Source organism: Lycium barbarum, chromosome 6 (genome assembly GCF_019175385.1).
Source record: "Lycium barbarum isolate Lr01 chromosome 6, ASM1917538v2, whole genome shotgun sequence".
NCBI lineage: Eukaryota > Viridiplantae > Streptophyta > Magnoliopsida > Solanales > Solanaceae > Lycium > Lycium barbarum.
Genome location: NC_083342.1, coordinates 125,040,549 through 125,057,963, shown reverse-complemented (window position 1 = coordinate 125,057,963; position 17,415 = coordinate 125,040,549). Strand labels below are relative to the sequence as shown.

At 37.8% G+C, this 17,415-nt stretch overlaps 1 protein-coding gene across 2 annotated transcripts; it reads right to left on the bottom strand.

Annotated features, from left to right (window-relative positions):
* Positions 1 to 716: 716 nt before the first annotated feature.
* LOC132598632 (shaggy-related protein kinase kappa) lies at positions 717 to 10,516 on the bottom strand. Of its 2 annotated transcripts, XM_060311622.1 has the most exons (13): positions 10,164 to 10,514; positions 8,546 to 8,788; positions 7,618 to 7,710; positions 7,482 to 7,541; positions 7,138 to 7,410; positions 6,101 to 6,175; positions 4,758 to 4,814; positions 4,530 to 4,670; positions 4,408 to 4,458; positions 3,515 to 3,610; positions 2,060 to 2,143; positions 1,868 to 1,970; positions 717 to 1,183 (listed from the first exon to the last, which is right to left on the bottom strand). In XM_060311622.1, the coding sequence occupies exons 2-13, from the start codon at positions 8,690 to 8,692 to the stop codon at positions 1,095 to 1,097; spliced, it is 1,269 nt and encodes a 422-aa protein (XP_060167605.1). In that variant the 5' UTR covers positions 8,693 to 8,788; positions 10,164 to 10,514; the 3' UTR covers positions 717 to 1,094. The 2 variants fall into 2 exon arrangements, with proteins under 2 accessions (XP_060167605.1, XP_060167606.1); XM_060311623.1 differs by lacking the exon at positions 4,408 to 4,458 and having other exon boundaries at positions 10,164 to 10,516.
* Between the last annotated feature and the right edge of the window lie 6,899 nt (positions 10,517 to 17,415).

Below are 17,415 nucleotides of genomic sequence, written 5' to 3'. Positions count from 1 at the left end.
CAGAAAATAATAAATAGAGACCATATATCATCCGTAACTTTACTAATGCCCATAATCAAGAGGTTGCTCACTTCAATGTGATTTTTTCAATATATTCAATGATATTGAAAGTCTTCTTGCTTTCTTTTGGTGAAAACCGTCCAGGCAAAACGCACTTATGGGCTAACTGTTGTCAGCTTACACCTCATGAGTGCCACATATTTTGTTTCCTTATTCTTATTTTTGATGAATTGATTTCATTGATGGTATCAAGACGATGCAGATAGTACAAAAGATAACTAGCACAAAATTAAATTAGTTAGTTTCATTACAGGGGGTTCCTATACTAAATATAGGGAGCAAACAAAAGCCAAAAAAGTGCCAACAGATTTAATTCCTATAACAACCTTATCCTATTCAAGCTATGACTATAGCAAGGATTTCCAGAAACCACAATGTGGATAAGGAAGCAAATGACTTGACAATGTCAAGAGTACCTACTACTACTACTCATCTAGCAACAAGGCACATACATCAATGCTCACTGTATAAAACCTATGATATAAAACCTATGAAAAACATTGCTATTGGCCACATGAGAATAGCTCTTGGAATATCAACAGTCTATTGGAGATATGATTATCAAAGCCAACAATAACCCAATTTGCTGAAAACAGCTCTTCTAGTCTTAGAAAAGTAACATATGAATATGTGATCGTGTTTCACTAAATAACACATGCAAGGAAATACTGAAGACATATATTACCCTTTTATGGTATGAAAATTAGCTAGTATTGCCCCTGAAGCAAATTGGTGCTAAAACAAAAAACTGAAACAATTATATAAAAATCTCTTAAGCTTTTCTTCATCCAAACCTAAAACCTCGGTGTTTTCGTACGTATACAAAACGTGCTTTGACATATATGCACAGTATTCGCTACAGCTATCAGGAACAAATTACAAGATGCTCTCTCACATACATGCAACGGCAAATCTAACAGCGTTGTGAACTTGATCTACAACCACATTTAACAAGCACTTGTGGATGATGTCCAAACACCACTTTATCACATTGTACAGAAGATAGGGACAGTGGCAAAAATGTGAAATAGCCACTAGGATCGTAAAGCCATGAATAAATTCTGTCTTCGAGCATGTTCTGGAACGAGGCGCTGGAGAGTTTCAGTAGGAATTCCAGTGAGCTCTGCAAAGGTGCATGCCACAATAAAGAAGACACATACATCAAAAGAGCTAGAGAAAAATTTAGGGCTCACTAATTGAGAATTTGAATATTCAGAGAGAGTAAAAATATTGCCAAAGGTACTGCCCAAGTCTACTAGTCTTGTGGTCCAATCACTGGAGTATTAGCAAACAACATCTACACTTAACTTGACTGCATAGAAGTTAAGCTATTTTAATTTTTGAACAGCTGGACACATATGGTAGTTAACCGCATTCCTTAGAATCCTAGGTGCAACATATGTTAACCTACATGGTGAATAATTAGAGCAAAAGCAGTAAGATCCATGCTGGAGCAGAAACAGCTCAATCAACCAGCATAAGTCTGCCCGTGTGGTACTGAATTGTTTTTTTTTTTTTTTGGTGATCAAAAAAGTTAGAGGTTAAGCTTCCTTCATAATTAGAGAACATCATCATAATCAATAAACTACACCTCAATACGAATTAGGTGAAGTCAGCTATATGAATCCACTGTAAAAATTCCGCCCAATTCAGGTCTCATCTTTTTCTTTCCCATCTGTGGTTGCAGTTGAAATAATGATTATTAGTCCCAAAGCCTCAGTCTGAAATCAGTCTTATCTAGTCTAATAAGTCACCCACGTAATATGCTTACAATGTGGCAAAATAGCCTTCTTTTGGTGTACATTACCTTGGGGCTTAAAATTGTAAAGTGGTGGAAGAGGGCGACCATTGGGAAGACGGGTATTAGGATCCCTCAATTCATCAAAGAATGGATGAATACAAGCCTCCAACTGCATGATTAAAGTAGAATTCAATAGGCTACTACAGGCAAACCTCAAGATAATGAGATTGAATTAATCCAGAATGAAAGTAGACTTACAGCAGTGCATCTCAAATAGGGTGAGTACTGGAAAAACCGACAAATCAGGTCAACCGCTTCTGGAGGCAATCGCTTCTGGAAAACCTGCAAGATGCATTGTGAGGCACAGTTAGACTTGCATAGAGGAAATAACTTACTAAAGGGATAATGGCGACAGAGAAATATGAATTCTGTATACGACAGAAAACAATCAGGAAAAGAGAAGCACAATTCATCCAGACATATGGAATAAAAGACAATAAATGAGAATGTTCCCATTGGCTAAATGGAAAGATAACATAGTCAATATCTCACTGCACTAGTCGATAGCACAAGTTTCTAGGTGCATCACATTAAAAGCTAGTTAAACTCATCACTCCACTAGTACTCTGACATGCTGTACATTCTTGATGCACAAAGTCTTGTTCAGGCTTGGAAGCATCTCAAAGGCTCAAAGAGCCTTGAAATAGAAGTATTTATAAATGTAAGACATGTCACATGGCACAATCAAGGCTCATCTAAAACTCTTCTAAGAATTTCCTATTTGACATTCTTCTCTGTTCGTCCACACACAATCTCTACTCCATCTTTTGTTCTGAATAATTTGGATCTTACAATGCCTTACCATCAGACACATGTGAACCAACAGGAAGAATGTTCATGTCTTTCATGGTATTTGACAGACTATGATTTTCAAGTACTCCATTAGGTGCACCAAATACCACCCATCCTCTACGATATTCTGGAACCACATGCCATATGTTCTCTATCTTTTGCCAACAGGTTGTACTTTTTAACAGACTGCTCTCATTCTCAATTCCTGATTTTCAGTGTCCCATCTTTCCACACCATGGAAGGGTGGGTGAAAAATTACCCACCAGTCCTATTTGTTTCTTCAAAGCAGAAATTTTCCACTTGCTTTTCGAAATTTTAAAATGTCATTTACCATTGTAACGAAGAAGAGGGGCTCTCTTCGAGGAACTTTATACCATTGACTCTTCTCTAGAGATCGTCACCCCAGATCCAATACAAGCAATTAAATGAGGCAAATACAACCTAAGGGAAAATCAAGTTATCAGATTTAGGCATGGCTTTCCCTGATTTTTGTTAATCTATATTTGCCCCTTTTTTTGGGCGCAAGTATCTTATCCACCTTTTGACTTTTAAGTCATTAAGCAGAAATAAGGAACTTTCAAAACTGTCCTTGACCAACTTTAATCGATTAACATCAGTATTTCTAATATCATCCTTCATACCTGATGGAAGAAAAAAATGAACCACATTAAGTAGCCCATGGTTCTGGTGAACTACATCTGACATTCAGTAGAAGGAAGAATAAAATAAAGGCTATAATCACAGCCCATTTTTCATCAAAAAGTAAAGTGATGGAATGACCAAGAGTACATAAGCTGCTGCAGTGAACACCAATAATCAAGCTTTATATATTGAATTTCAGCTTTACTTGACACAACATACCTTATGCCATGGATGTGGCTTTATTTGTGGAAATTTAAACTCGGTGTAGTTTGGGTTCATGCATTTTATCTCCTCTCTAGTAGGTGTCCCCAAAACCTGCATAGAGTTTGAAGCAGAAAAGGAAAGTTTAACTTATTATTAAGGCAGATGATCCATAGCAAATACTGCCATTCCTACAGCGAAGATATATGATTAAATCCCGCCTGCAAAAGTAGGCTGACAGATAACAATCCATCTTTTCCATCAACATGTATAGCTACATTATAAACAAAAGTACTCACAAAAATAGTCCCAAAGGGTATAAACAAAGAGGTCTCCAACCCCAACATCCACCTCAACTCTCTTCCAGGGGAAGCAGAAAACAGCAGTTTTAAGTGTATGACAGCACCACAGACATGAATTAATATGTTCATCAACAAAAACCCCTAAAACTAGTTGGGAATTTCAAAAGTTAAAAAGTGGATTAGTGAAACTTCGTTGACTCGAGGATAGATATCTAATATAGGACAAAAGTGGATGAGTAAAACTTCATTGACTCAAGGATAGATATCTAATGTAAGACAACAGCGGATGAGTGCAAGTTTGACAAATTTCTACAAATGCAGGGTACAAGATCTTTCTTTTCTCTTATTTATTACCCGTTGAACTACAAAAACCGGATATTCTTTGTACAAACATTAGGTATCAATATCACATAGGCATTTTAAGTCTATAATCATACTGTGCAGAAGGCAAACTCTTAAGCCATAATGTGAAAACATGCTCTTTTTTTTAGAATTTCCCCCAAAAGGAGATATGCTCCCTTATTTACTGAGGCAACAATGGTCCAAGGAAATCAGTTAAGTATCCTTGAGAAGACAATATCAAGAATATAAAAGGTTTCTAAAATTCACCTTTATAATCTCTACTAATTGATCAACCCCACTCTCTCCGGGAAACAATGGCTGTCAAACAGGACTTATTAGAACAAAGACTACAACTAAGAATAGCACAAAACATTAAGACAGGGACATACCTGTCCAAGAAGTAACTCAGCCATCACGCAACCTGTAGACCAAATATCAATGGCTGTTGTGTATTCGGTGGCACCAAATATGAGTTCAGGAGCACGATAATATCTCGAACAGATATATGACACATTGGGTTCACCTTTCACCTAACCAGTGGTCAAAGAATTAAGTCGGAAAACTGTAGCGAGTGTGAGATTCTTAAATGCAAAGTGGTCTTTGCAGAGAGAAATTACCAAAACTTTTGCACTTCCAAAATCACAAAGCTTCAACTGATGCGTGTGTGGATTTACCTAAGTATTAAACAGTATTCCAGCTTAGTGAGATAAGAATATCACGATGATAACCACAAGATACCAGCAATAGCAATAACATGACACTACCCAAAATTAAGCTGACATCATCACGTATTCTACCATAAGATTATGCTATTGCATCTCTCTTTCCAAAAGGTGTAAATGTATTGCCTCTTAGACGGTTCAACTTAAAAGGATTTGTATTCTTGATCTGGTAGATACTAAGGGCCCGTTTGTCAATGAGAATTATTCGCTTTTTTCAGAATTATTTTTTCACTTTATGGTGTTTGGCCATAAAAATTTCAAATACAGCTTGAAGTTGTACTTGGAATTTGAAAAACAACAAAAACTTGTTTTTCACTTTTTTTTCCCACTTTTTTCACTTTCAATACATTCAAACAACAAAATATTCTTTGCAAAAACTATAACCAAACACAACTCCATCTCCAACTCCATAATACCAAATAAAGTAAAAAATATTTGGTTTTCATGGCCAAGCGCCTACTAAGTTACTTGGTTTCTCTATAGTCTGCTTAGTGGCTTGCCCAACAAATAAGATTAAGTTAAGAAACCTCTTCAATGCTCTTTACCCCTTCACTCGTTATGGTCTTAAGACTTTCTCCCAGAATTGAAGCATTCTACCGGGCATCACATATCATTATACACACATCATAAAACGCTAAATATAAATTTGCAATCATTTATGCAAAATGCTTGGGTGTTCCTCCTTTCAGTCACTTTCCTCCTTTTTGCTATACAGTTTTACATTTTTATTAAATAAGGCTTTCTACGAGAACTTTTTTGATGAAGAATAGGGCTTTCTATGCGATAAAGTACAGAATTTCATCCACTCAGTTTAACCATATTTTTTTTAATTAATTTTTCTACCCCTCCCTAGGAGCTCCCACCTTTTTTCTCCCTCGGTGACTCGAACCCACAACCTTAAGATTGGAGGTGGAGGGTGCTTACCATCTGAGCCACCCCCTCTTGTCATCATATGTCATCTAAATATATAATACAGAATCATATCAAAGTCTATTCTATAAACAAAAAAGTACAGTTAGTCCAACTAGATTATTCAGTTGTAAAATCACACGCGCACATAATGCATTGCAGCTAATCATACACATTTAGAAAGAAAAACAAATCACCTAATTAACTAATCATGATTAGAGGGCCTTCGATCCAGAAAATCATTATCCAAAGAATGAGGTCAAGAGTAAAAATTAACAAAGTATTTACTTAAAAGAACAGAATCCACTATCATAAAAGAAACACCTAACCAGTAAATTCTGAGGCTTGATGTCACGGTGACAGATGCCAATACAGTTATGAATATAAGCCAGTGCCCTGCATATCTGAGCCAAAAAAAGGAAAAAGGTATAGTAAGTAAGACATTAGATGGCCTCGAATCAACAACTAGTCCAGCATTAAATGTTTGAATTTTCTGTAAGTAGTTAATAGTAAATTTTCTAATAGAACATATCAAAATATTTTAAGGCCCTTTTCTTGTTTTCAATAATACAATTCATCTACGAACTAGCAAAGCTGGGTGGACAATCAAAAGGACAGAAGGAAAGCAATGGTCTAATGTCAACCTGTGTGCTATGAACCTTGAAACATTGACTTAATTTCTATACACAGTGGGCGTATGAATCTGATGGACTTTTGGTCCACCATGATAGAGGCACATTAACCATAGGTACGACAACAACTCATACAAGTCTAGATGGATAAAAAGCAACTTATAGGCAAATACACTGGAAGTTCTCTACTCTTTCTTTGACGGGTTTTCTAGTCTTAACATTTTAACCATCTTTGTTTTCCCTTTTTTGTTCTTTTTGCTTTTGGGGTTGGGGGTGGCGGAGGGGTTGGGGGGATTGTGTTACAACTTAGAGACAATTGACTGGTGAAAAGATGTGACACTTATCATGCAGAACACTGACTGACTTGATAAACCATCACAAGGAAGAAAGGTCTAAAAGTCTAAACAAGATAAATTACAAGTTCATGATACGCACCAAATGTATAAAATAGTTCCCAACTTAAGCATTTGCACCATGTGACAATTCAATGGTGGATTCCCCACAATGTATCTTCACCCACTCACCCAAATTAAATAGGCTAAATACAGTAATGGAAGAGGACTAAGCTAGCAGCAGGTACTGGATAGTAAAGAAGGCAAATAAAACTCAAAACTAGCCAAAGTAATATAGCACCAGCCAATGTCCACAATGAGAGATGCAATTCAGAGACAAAGGTTACATGACCAAGCTAGTGTCTAACTAACAGTTTAGATCCACCGGAAAATGCAACATACCTGATAGGTATAGAGTTTGACGTATATCAATGGCATCCTCTGGTTCATTCTAGTGTATTGTCTCGCAATACGATTGACAGATTCTGGAACAAAATCAAGCACAAGGTTGAGGTATACTTCCTCCTTGTCTGTTGTTGAGAAGAAAGAGTGTTTAAGAGCAACAATATTAGGATGATCCAACATTTGCATAATCTGCAGTTCTCTGTTCTTGTAGCGCTTATCTTGAAGAACCTTTTTAATTGCCACAATCTCTCCAGTCTCTCTACATTTTGCCTGTGACGATAGCAAAGTTATATCAGAAAAATATAGAAAAGTAAATAACCCAGAAATTATGCAGTGCTTACTTGGAAAACCACACCAAAAGAACCAGTTCCAACCACGTGTTCTGCAATGTAACTTACATCCTGTGAACCACAATAAAAATAGTCATTTTTCATCCCAACCACATGATAAGTAACACTTCTCGTAACTAATTATAACCTGCTTGGGTTGACCATTTCGACCACCAATACTGGTTCTGATAACATGCCCTGTTTCTGCACCCACACCATCAATTATATCTGGTTCACTGTCCTGCATGATTATTCCAAAAAGAAAGAAAGAATGATGTCTTCCAGATAAATGATCGTTGAAGCTGAAATGTTCTAATAAGCTGAGTGGAAGTAGTATTCTTGTGATACACAAAATCAATATATATGTATACAAGAGCACTTTAAGCAAACAAAAAAAAAAAAAAAAAAAAAAGAGAAAATTTACTTGTTAATTCTAACAATGAAGAGAAGATAGGAAGTCTCAAAGAGAGAGAGAGTGCAGCTTGGGGGGAGGGGAGAGAGACAGTAGAGAAACACAGGATTGTTAGAAAAGAATTCAGTAATAGAGTGAATAAGTCATAAGTGATAACTATACACAATTCCGTAGAAATATTGACTTCAGCCCTTAATTATAATTATCATTAAGATTTGTGTAATTATAGTTACCATGGTTATAAGTAAGCATGTTTCTTGGGGCGTCGAACAGAAAAAAACCTTAATAATATATTTGTTGATAGGTCCATTAGCTGGTAGACATCTAGATTTACAAGGATATTTCAACATTAGAAACATATTTTTAAACTTTCATATGAATGCTTATCAAGTTCATTTGAATGAATACAATATAGAGATTGATTTGAACTGATTTACACGAGAGGTGCAACCAAATGTCTCCATCCAAGGACCCTAAAGTGAATACTAAAGCAGTAGCAATGTCAGGCAGACTATTCCTGAGAAAAAAAACAGTCAAAAAACTCCAGTAAAAGCATGGTATGTTCAATTAACAGAGAACATAGTTAGTGTTGTGACTAAGACCACTGGTGGTAGAGTCAACTATGGAGCATTGACTAGGTTGCAGTCAAACTTGAGAAGCTCACCCCGTCATCATCATGGTCCACCCTGTCTCTCAACCTCATCTCAAACATTTCTCTTCCCAGCCAGTCGACTGAACTAGATGAACTCTTGTATCCATTAGCACTTCTAGAACTCCCTGCTCCTCCGTGGCCAAGGCCAGTGGACGCCATAAATGAACTTTGCAGAAGTCACTGACACTAATCTCTGCTCCTCTCAGCATAATTCTTTCTGGCACAGCCCTCCATCCCATAGATGTTCCTGTCTACCTAGTTTGAGACAAGGTCCTTAACTCAATATAGTTGAAGAGAACTTGTGACTAAAATTAAGCAGAATGAAGCTAGTTGGTATGAGTAAAAGAAAAGCACCGCAAATAGTTAGTGAAACACAGTAAGGCATAAAAAATATTGATTCATTGAGCATCAACCAAGTTGAGAAGACCAGGTAAGCAAACCATGCCAATAAATGCCACACTCAGATGCATAACATTTATATTCAACTGGAGGGGTCGGAATTAACCATCAATCAGGATGCTGAATGAAAGAGTCAAGGAAATAACCTCATTACGCTAGTCTTAAATATAGATTCTTATGGCAATATGCCAGTTTATATGTGTTCCAACATCAAGAAACATACTAGTTGTAAGCAAAGATTCAAGAGAAAGGGGGAAATTACAGTACAGATATTCCAGATAAATAACAAATTTCTTTTTTGCATAGAAATTGTATTTGCCTATTAGTAGTAGAAAGTCAAACAACAGCAAAAATACCATTATGTTTCATTGTATTATAAGATAACCATATATCAATCAATCACTAAGCCTCAACGCCAAACTATCTCGTTTTGGATATATGAATCCTCTGAGTATTTGTTCCGCTTTATTCAAGTCTAACTACTCACAGAATTCATAAATATAAACAGATCTATATCCAATATGAAAATAGCCCTTTATTAGATTAAACGACAGTGACAAAATGTATTAGCAGAAGAGACCACAATTGCCCCATTATGTTTAGCACAGAACTCTCGTAGATCTTTAAGTCATCCTAAACAACGCCGGAACCTCTCAGACTGTTCCACAGATTATCATGACAAAAACGAGTTGTTCAAAAGCTGAATCTCTTTCATTCGTTATTGCTTAAAGAATATGAACATATAGATGAAATTCAAGGGTAAGCATTTCAAACTTCCATCTTCCAAACTAGTTTCTCTCCTACAGATAGTTTTAGCCCTAAATCAACTCCTTCATACACACACGGATAATAAAGCTTGAAATTACACAACAAACATTTTCAACGAAAAAGTGAAATCACACCAAGAATTTGTACGCATAATCCAATGAATTAAAGGAAGTAACCAAAAAAATTAAGAATAAATCCTCATTTCCACGTCTAAACAGTTACCAAAAAAATCGTCTAATCGCTCATAAATTAGATGAACCACAAATCGAGAAAAAATACTTTTTCACCGAGAAAACGTGAAATTATAAGCAATTTCAAGGCATACTTCAACGAATACATGTAAGTAACAAAAAAAAAAAAAAAAAACGTATATGAACCACAAAATCCGCTTCGAAAGAGTTACTATTAAACGATCGTCTAAAATTTGCAAGCTAATAATGTAGATTGCAAAACTAGAACTAACCTCGATGAATAACAAGCAGTATTCAAGCATTTCTTCTTCAATATTCGAAACTTTCAATCAATATACCACCAAAAAATGCATAATAAAATTGTGGAATTTCAAAAGATAAAGTCAGTTGAAGACTGGATCAACACAGACGAATTTAATTACTTTTTCAGTTTTAAACCTTTTTTTTTTTGTGTTGTGGTTCTTTCTAAAATGCGAGAAGTGTGTGTGTGAGTGAGAGAGAGAGAGAGAGTTTATTGGGGTTTTCGATACTTGTGAGAGAGTGACAGTCTTCTGGCTGACAAGTGAATGAGTAAAAGGATCACTCTTTCTCTTTCTTCAAACCAATATCTCTTATTTTAGGAAAAATATTATGCTGCTGCTTCCACTCCCACTAATGGTTCTTGCAATCAGCCACTCAATTTATTTCTCTTTTTCTTCCTTTTTATTTATTTTTCAATGAATATTTTTTTTTATCAAAAAAAGAAAATTCTATCACACAAAGCATACATGTAAAGGAGAAGAAAGTTATTTTTTTGGTTTCTATTTAGGATCTGGTATTCATTATAATTAAATTTGGATTGGCACTTAAAAATCTCGCATGGAGAGTAAATCGCTTCATATTTAAGGTTCAAACTAGAGACCTCTGGTTATGAATGAAGGAGTACTTACCACAATATCATAATCTTTGTCGATACATGGAAAAAAAAGAGTTGACGGTAAAATCTAACTCACACCTGTAATGTGAAAGATTTCTATCAACGCCATTTTAGTTCTTCTTTCAATATATTATATATTGGGTTTAAAATGTGTGAGATTTATAATTATTGCTTCCGGATTCTTTCTTTTGGTTAGCTTTCTCTAAATTGGGCAAAAGCAAAGACCTCACCACATTAGCTCATTTGGTCAAACTTTTGAGAACCTAAAAGTACTTTAACAAAAAAAACTTTTTTTTTTTCTAAATTGAAATGTTTGGCAAAAAAGAAAAAGTTTTCAAACCTTTACATCATGGTTCAGCTTTGGCAGTAAATTTCTACCTATTTATAATTATAGGCCGAGAATTAGTATTCATTTTACAGTTGTAAGCTTAAACTTAATGGAGAATCCATATTTCTAATCATTAGATTTAATCTCATTCTATTGTAGGATTGGGCATTATCATATCCTGAAGAGAGTGGTCCAACGCTTCCAAAGTCATTTTCTTTCCCTTTAACGCCCAACCCCCAGAAACCCCCCCCCCCCCCTCGCCGGGCCCCCGCCTCTCTTTCCCCGTTTAATAATAATATTCCATTAAAAAGATGCAACGGTTGTTAATTCATGACATAAAAAAATAAAAAAATAAAAGAGTAAATAAAGTAGTTTTTAAAAATTAAATGATTTTACTTTATAACCAGAGGGTAATCTTATGAAACTTTTGTTAATTATCATAGTGCTTTAACTAAAGTTATTGTATTGATCCGGTAGTTGCCACGTATTGGTGGTTCTAATTTACAAACAGTTGGAGTAATATTTCTGAAAAATGTTAAGAGGTGAGACTTTAGTAATTATTTAAATAGTCATGAAATATACTTAGCAATGTCAACATCATAATTATATAATGTTGGAATTGAAAAAAGAATGTAATGGAGAAATAAATAATTGTTAATAGAAGCAACCAAGGAAAACCAAACAATCATATAACTCCAAAGATGTGATTCAAGTTTTCTTAAAGCAAAAACACGAGCTTTTGACTATTTTGAAAGGATGTCATGTATATTGTTTACCCCAAATTTGGATAATCAATTAAATTTGTGAGTGGGTATAAGATATGTGGTTAAGTCTCAATCTTCTTGATAAGAGAAAGATATATATATAGATATGATATGAAGAGAGCAATGATAATCGGTGGTTTGCTATATACTTGTATGTTTACTAATGTATGAGGGTTACTTGATTGAAGAAATGTAAGAAATAAACACAACAAATGTGACCGAAATCGGATATTTGAGAGAGAGATTTTTTATATTTTGGCTATTACAAGAGTTCTTGATATGAGAAAACCAACCCTTTAAGAGGAGGACAATGCCCCTTATTTATAGTAGTGCCCTATGGGCTTCATACAACATGAACAATAAAATAATGATGAAAAAGCTCTAAGTTGGATTAGGTTGGCCGTACGGTCTGACACCCGTATAATTGGCAGTTGAGCATGGCAGGACGCTATCGACGCGTGGCAACCGCATAACGGATCTCCCGAATCAACGGCCATGACCAAAACGGACTAACGGCCAAGATCTCCCGGACTAACGACCACGATCTCCCGGACTAACGGTCACGATCAAACGGACTAACGGCTATGATCAAACGGACTAACGGTCACGATCAATTCGGACCAACGGCCCTGGTCAAACGGACCAACGGCCACGATCAATTCGGCTATGGAGAAATCAGACCAGATGATGATCTTCCCTTTTTTCCTTCGATCTATAGTCTTATCGGTTCTAACATATGTCCGATTTTTACCGTATACAGATAGCCCCCACACTTTCCGGACCGTAGTTTTATCGGAGTAACGGGAAGTGGATGAATCACGCCTTCATTTCATTCTTCCTCCATTTTATTTTCTTCACTTCACTTTATTCTCTCTTCATTTCGTCACCTCTAATCATCTTCCATCTCGAGTTTGTTGCTGATTTAACCGTTTATCCCCTTTGGTTCATCGCTTGTATTATGAACGGTAGAAGTCTCGGAGGATCACCCTTGAGCAAGCCGGGCATGGTTTTGCGGATCTTCCGGCCCTGATACTTGAAGCTAAGAGGGTCGAGGAAGAAGCTAAGAAAGCCCTCGAGACTGACTCCCACGACTCCAAGCGGACAATGTCCGAACACTCCGAATCCAGCCATACCGGATAGACCAGGGGCTGTACTTAGCCTTTTGTTTTTTGCTTTTGTAGGGGTTTCCGGTGTAAAGACCTTCGTATAAATGGAACACGCATTTTTCTTGATTTCCTTTATTCTTTTGCTTGAATATCTGTTATGACCTTTGCCCGAGTTGTCGGTCTGATTTAAGGACAAGCAGACTCGGAGTCATTATTCCGCGCTGTGCCTGAATATCGGCTTTCCTCTTCATCCGGTATGTTTTGTCTGGGAATTTGATGGAGTTTTTTCCCGTGGGACTTATCTTATGTTTTGTGAATTCAGACGTCTCCGAATCACGATGGGCATTTTTAGGGCCGATATTTTTCGGCTATTTTTTAGGGCCGGTATTTTTCGGACACCTGAATCTCAGCCTTAGCTAAATTTTGATGTAACAGTCCCCGTTTTAGGGGTTAACGATTTTGGCTCGGTTCACTATGACCTTGTTGCCTTTGTCGAATTTCGACCGTAGTGCCCGGAATAGGGTATACGAATGAAGTAATGCCGAAATAAGGCGACAATCATCGGGGTAGAGTATTTTAACAAGAAGACATCCGAGATATCGTTATCCGAACTTTCGATGATTTTTGTATTGCAAGTATTTGTACAAGATACGAGAATTTTGTTTCCTTCTGCTTTTGCCGTAGCTAATACTGTTTGGACACGATTCATTCTGATCGTTTGGTCCTTTCATCGACACCGAATGCAGAAGGTCCGGTTTTGGTTTTGCCGTAGCAAATATTGGGGGGACACGATTCATTTTAATCGTTTGGTCCTTACACCGAAACCTAATGCAGAAGGTTCGGTCTTGATTTTGCCGTAGTAAATATTGGGGGGACACGATTCATTTTGAACGTTTGGTCCTTACACCGAAACCTAATGCAGAAGGTCCGGTCTTGGTTTGTTGAGCTCCTCCGTTTTCCATTAACCGGGGTAAACCTCGATGTGGGTATAAGTCCCCTAGTGCTTATCCGAGCTGCAAGATCGAGCGAGCGCTATCAAGCCCCCACTCGTAGGTCGTGACCCCGAGTTCCCGGGCGTTTGTCCTTATCTTTGTTAAGTACACGTTGTACTTGTTGCCTCATTAAAAACCTTGTCGAAAAATCCATTTTGGGACAAAACCGTACTAAGGAAAAGAGTGCAACACGCGTTTTCAGACCTAGATCCTAACTTTATCCGGTACTTGACTTCCTGCAAAAAGAAAAAGGTTAAACATGAGGTGTCCATAACTTAGCAGTAATATCCTTTCAAATGAGCCACATTCCAGTTGTTGCACAATCGCTGCCCGTCCACGGATTCCAGCTGATACGATCCTTTGCTCGTTACCCCGGTTATATTGTACGGTCTTTCCCAGTTCGAACCCAGTTTTACTCTGTTGGGATTCTTGGTGCTCAAGGTAACTTTCCGAAGCACCAAGTCCCCAACTTAGAAATGTCAAAAATTGTCTCTCCGATTGTAGTACCTTTCCATTCTCTGCTTTTGGGCTGCAATACGGACCAACGCGTTTTCGCGAAGTTCATCCGTGAGATCGAGTTTCACAGCCGTGGCCTCCTCGTTTGACTCCTCGATGGTATACCTGAACCGGGGGCTCGGCCCGTTTATCACCCCCGCCCGGAGAAATGACTCGGGCCATCCCTTGATTTTTCCGACCTGAAGCTTGGTTTTCGAGAGTATGGCCGATACCTTTCCCTCAATGGTCCGGCCTCCGGTTCGTAATTATTTCGTGATCTCTCCGAGCTTTTGTTCATTTTTACGGGCCCCGGGGGAAGCTCGAGTTGGTCATCCTCTATCCGAATTTTTGACTCGTATCGGTTATGGACATCCGCCCATGTCACGGTCTCGTATTCCAGTAAGCTTTCCTTTAATTTGAACGAAGTCGTCGAGCTCCGAACATTGAGCCCCTTTGTGAAAGCTTGTGCGGCCCATTCCTCCGGAACCGGGGGGAGCTCCATTCGATCCCTTTGGAACCGGTTGACAAATTCACGCAATAACTCCTCGTCTCTTTGGGCTATATGGAAAATATCCGCCTTTCGAGCCTGCACCTTTTTGCCTCCGGCGTGTGCTTTTATGAAGGCATCGGCGAGCATTTCGAAAGAAGTGATTGAATGCTCGGGCAGATGATCGTACTAAGTCAATGCTCCTTTTGACAGAGTTTCCTCGAACTTTTTTAGCAACACGGATTCGATTTCATCCTCTTCCATATCATTGCCTTTTATAGTACAGGAGTATGAGGTCACGTGTTCGTGAGGGTCCGTTGTGCCGTCATATTTTTGGATATCCGACATTTTGAACCTCTTCGGGATCAATTTCGGAGCCGCACTCGGAGGAAAAGGCCTTTGGATGTACCTCTTTGAATCCGGCCCTTTCAAAATAGGCGGAGCCTCCGGGATTTGATCCACCTGAGAGTTGTATGTCTCCACCGTTTTTTCGGTCGAGTCCACCCGTTTCACCAACGTTTCGAGCATTCTCAGAACCTCGGTGGATGAACCAGCTCCGGAGCCATTGCTTTCAACCCTCCGTGTCTCATCTCTTATGGGTTCAGCAACACCCTTCGCCTTTTCTGGGGTCGTTTTATCTCTTCCGTTTTGCAACTGGGCTATTGCGATTCCCTGTTCGGCAATCGCCGCTCTCTGTTCTTGCAACATTTCAAAAATTAAACGCAAGTCAATATTATCATTCGGGGTATCCGGTTCTTTCCGGACTTGTGTCCCGGACAAAGTAATTGAATTGTTAGTATTTAAAGGGTCAGTGGGGTTTGGCAATCCTCGTGGCCCGCTGCCTTCATTTTCGGCCACGATCTCGTTGTTGTTGACGTGACCAGATTGCCCACTGTTAGCCATTTGGTCCGTTTTTTCAGGGACGAACAGTAGATGTTTCTGATTTTGATGGGTAAGATAGAGATCAAGATCAAAGACCACTATTATCCTAGCCCCACGGTGGGCGCCAAACTGTTTACCCCGAATTTGGATAATCAATTAAATTTGTGAGTGGGTATAAGATATGTGGTTAAGTCTCAATCTTCTTGATAAGAGAAAGATATATATATATAGATATGATATGAAGAGAGCAATGATAATCGGTGGTTTGCTATATACTTGTATGTTTACTAATGTATGAGTGTTACTTGATTGAAGAAATGTAAGAAATAAACACAACAAATGTGATCGAAATCGGATATTTGAGAGAGAGATTTTTTATATTTTGGCTATTACAAGAGTTCTTGATATGAGGAAGTCAACCCTTTAAGAGGAGGACGATGCCCCTTATTTATAGTAGTGCCCTATGAGCTTCATACAACATGAACAATAAAATAATGATGAAAAAGCTCTGAGTTGGATTAGGTTGGGTTAGGTTGGCCGTACGGTCTGACACCCGTACGATTGGCAGCTGAGCATGGCAGGACGCTATCGACGCGTGGCAACCGCGTAACGGATCTCCCGGATCAACGGCCATGACCAAAACGGACTAACGGCCAGGATCTCCCGGACTAACGGCCACGATCAAACGGACTAACGGCCAGGATCTCCCGGACTAACGGCCATGATCAATTCGGACCAACGACCCCGGTCAAACGGACCAACGGCCACGATCAATTCGGACCAACAGCCCCGGTCAAACGGACCAACGGCCACAATCAATTCGGCTATGGAGAAATCGGACCAGATGATGATCTTCCCTCTTTTTCTTCGATCTCTGGTCTTACCGGTTCTAACATATGTCCGAATTTTACCGTATACGTATATCTCCTTTTATTATTTTATAAAATGAAACATGATCCATACGGTTTGAACAAAAATATTCACTTGTAATTCACTTCTCGATATCTTTTTCACTAGTTAAAACAAACATCTTTTCCCCTTTTATGTTGCCAAAAGGAGACCTTCTTCTGGAGCTACATAAAAATATAAATAGCTACTAATACTTTTAAAATGATTAGAGGAAATGGACGTTTTGAAAACTCACTTTACTTATTTTATATTAGAAAGGGATTATGATTATTATTACTCACTTTACTCACTTTAAACAAGTTTGTTACTCGACTAAAACTATAAAAAAAAAAAAAAAGTATTTGTTTGGTTAACATCATATACTACATAAAATTATACTTTTGATGAAATTTCGATCAAATGTATGCGCTCAGATATACAAGTGTCAGATAATTCATAATCTTTATACTAAAATTGAATTCACTGATGTCAGGAACACGAGTGCTGTGAATTTTAAATTTACTAACTTAAATTCTTGATTTCGTTTGTAAATTCATTTTGGGGCAATGACATCTCCAATTTAGCACTTAAGATCAAATTTGGCCTTTCTACGTTCTGTATCAACCCAATAAAATTCACCATAAAAGATAACTCTTATCTTTAATT

Excerpts from the sequence above, each read along its gene's own strand:
- LOC132598632 (XM_060311622.1), bottom strand. The coding sequence starts at position 8,692 with ATGGCGTCCACTGGCCTTGGCCACGGAGGAGCAGGGAGTTCTAGAAGT. Across the intron at positions 7,542-7,617 it reads GAAATGGTCAACCCAAGCAG|GATGTAAGTTACATTGCAGA; the intron begins GTTATAATTAGT and ends TGTGGTTCACAG. Across the intron at positions 7,411-7,481 it reads CTTTTGGTGTGGTTTTCCAA|GCAAAATGTAGAGAGACTGG; the intron begins GTAAGCACTGCA and ends CTATCGTCACAG.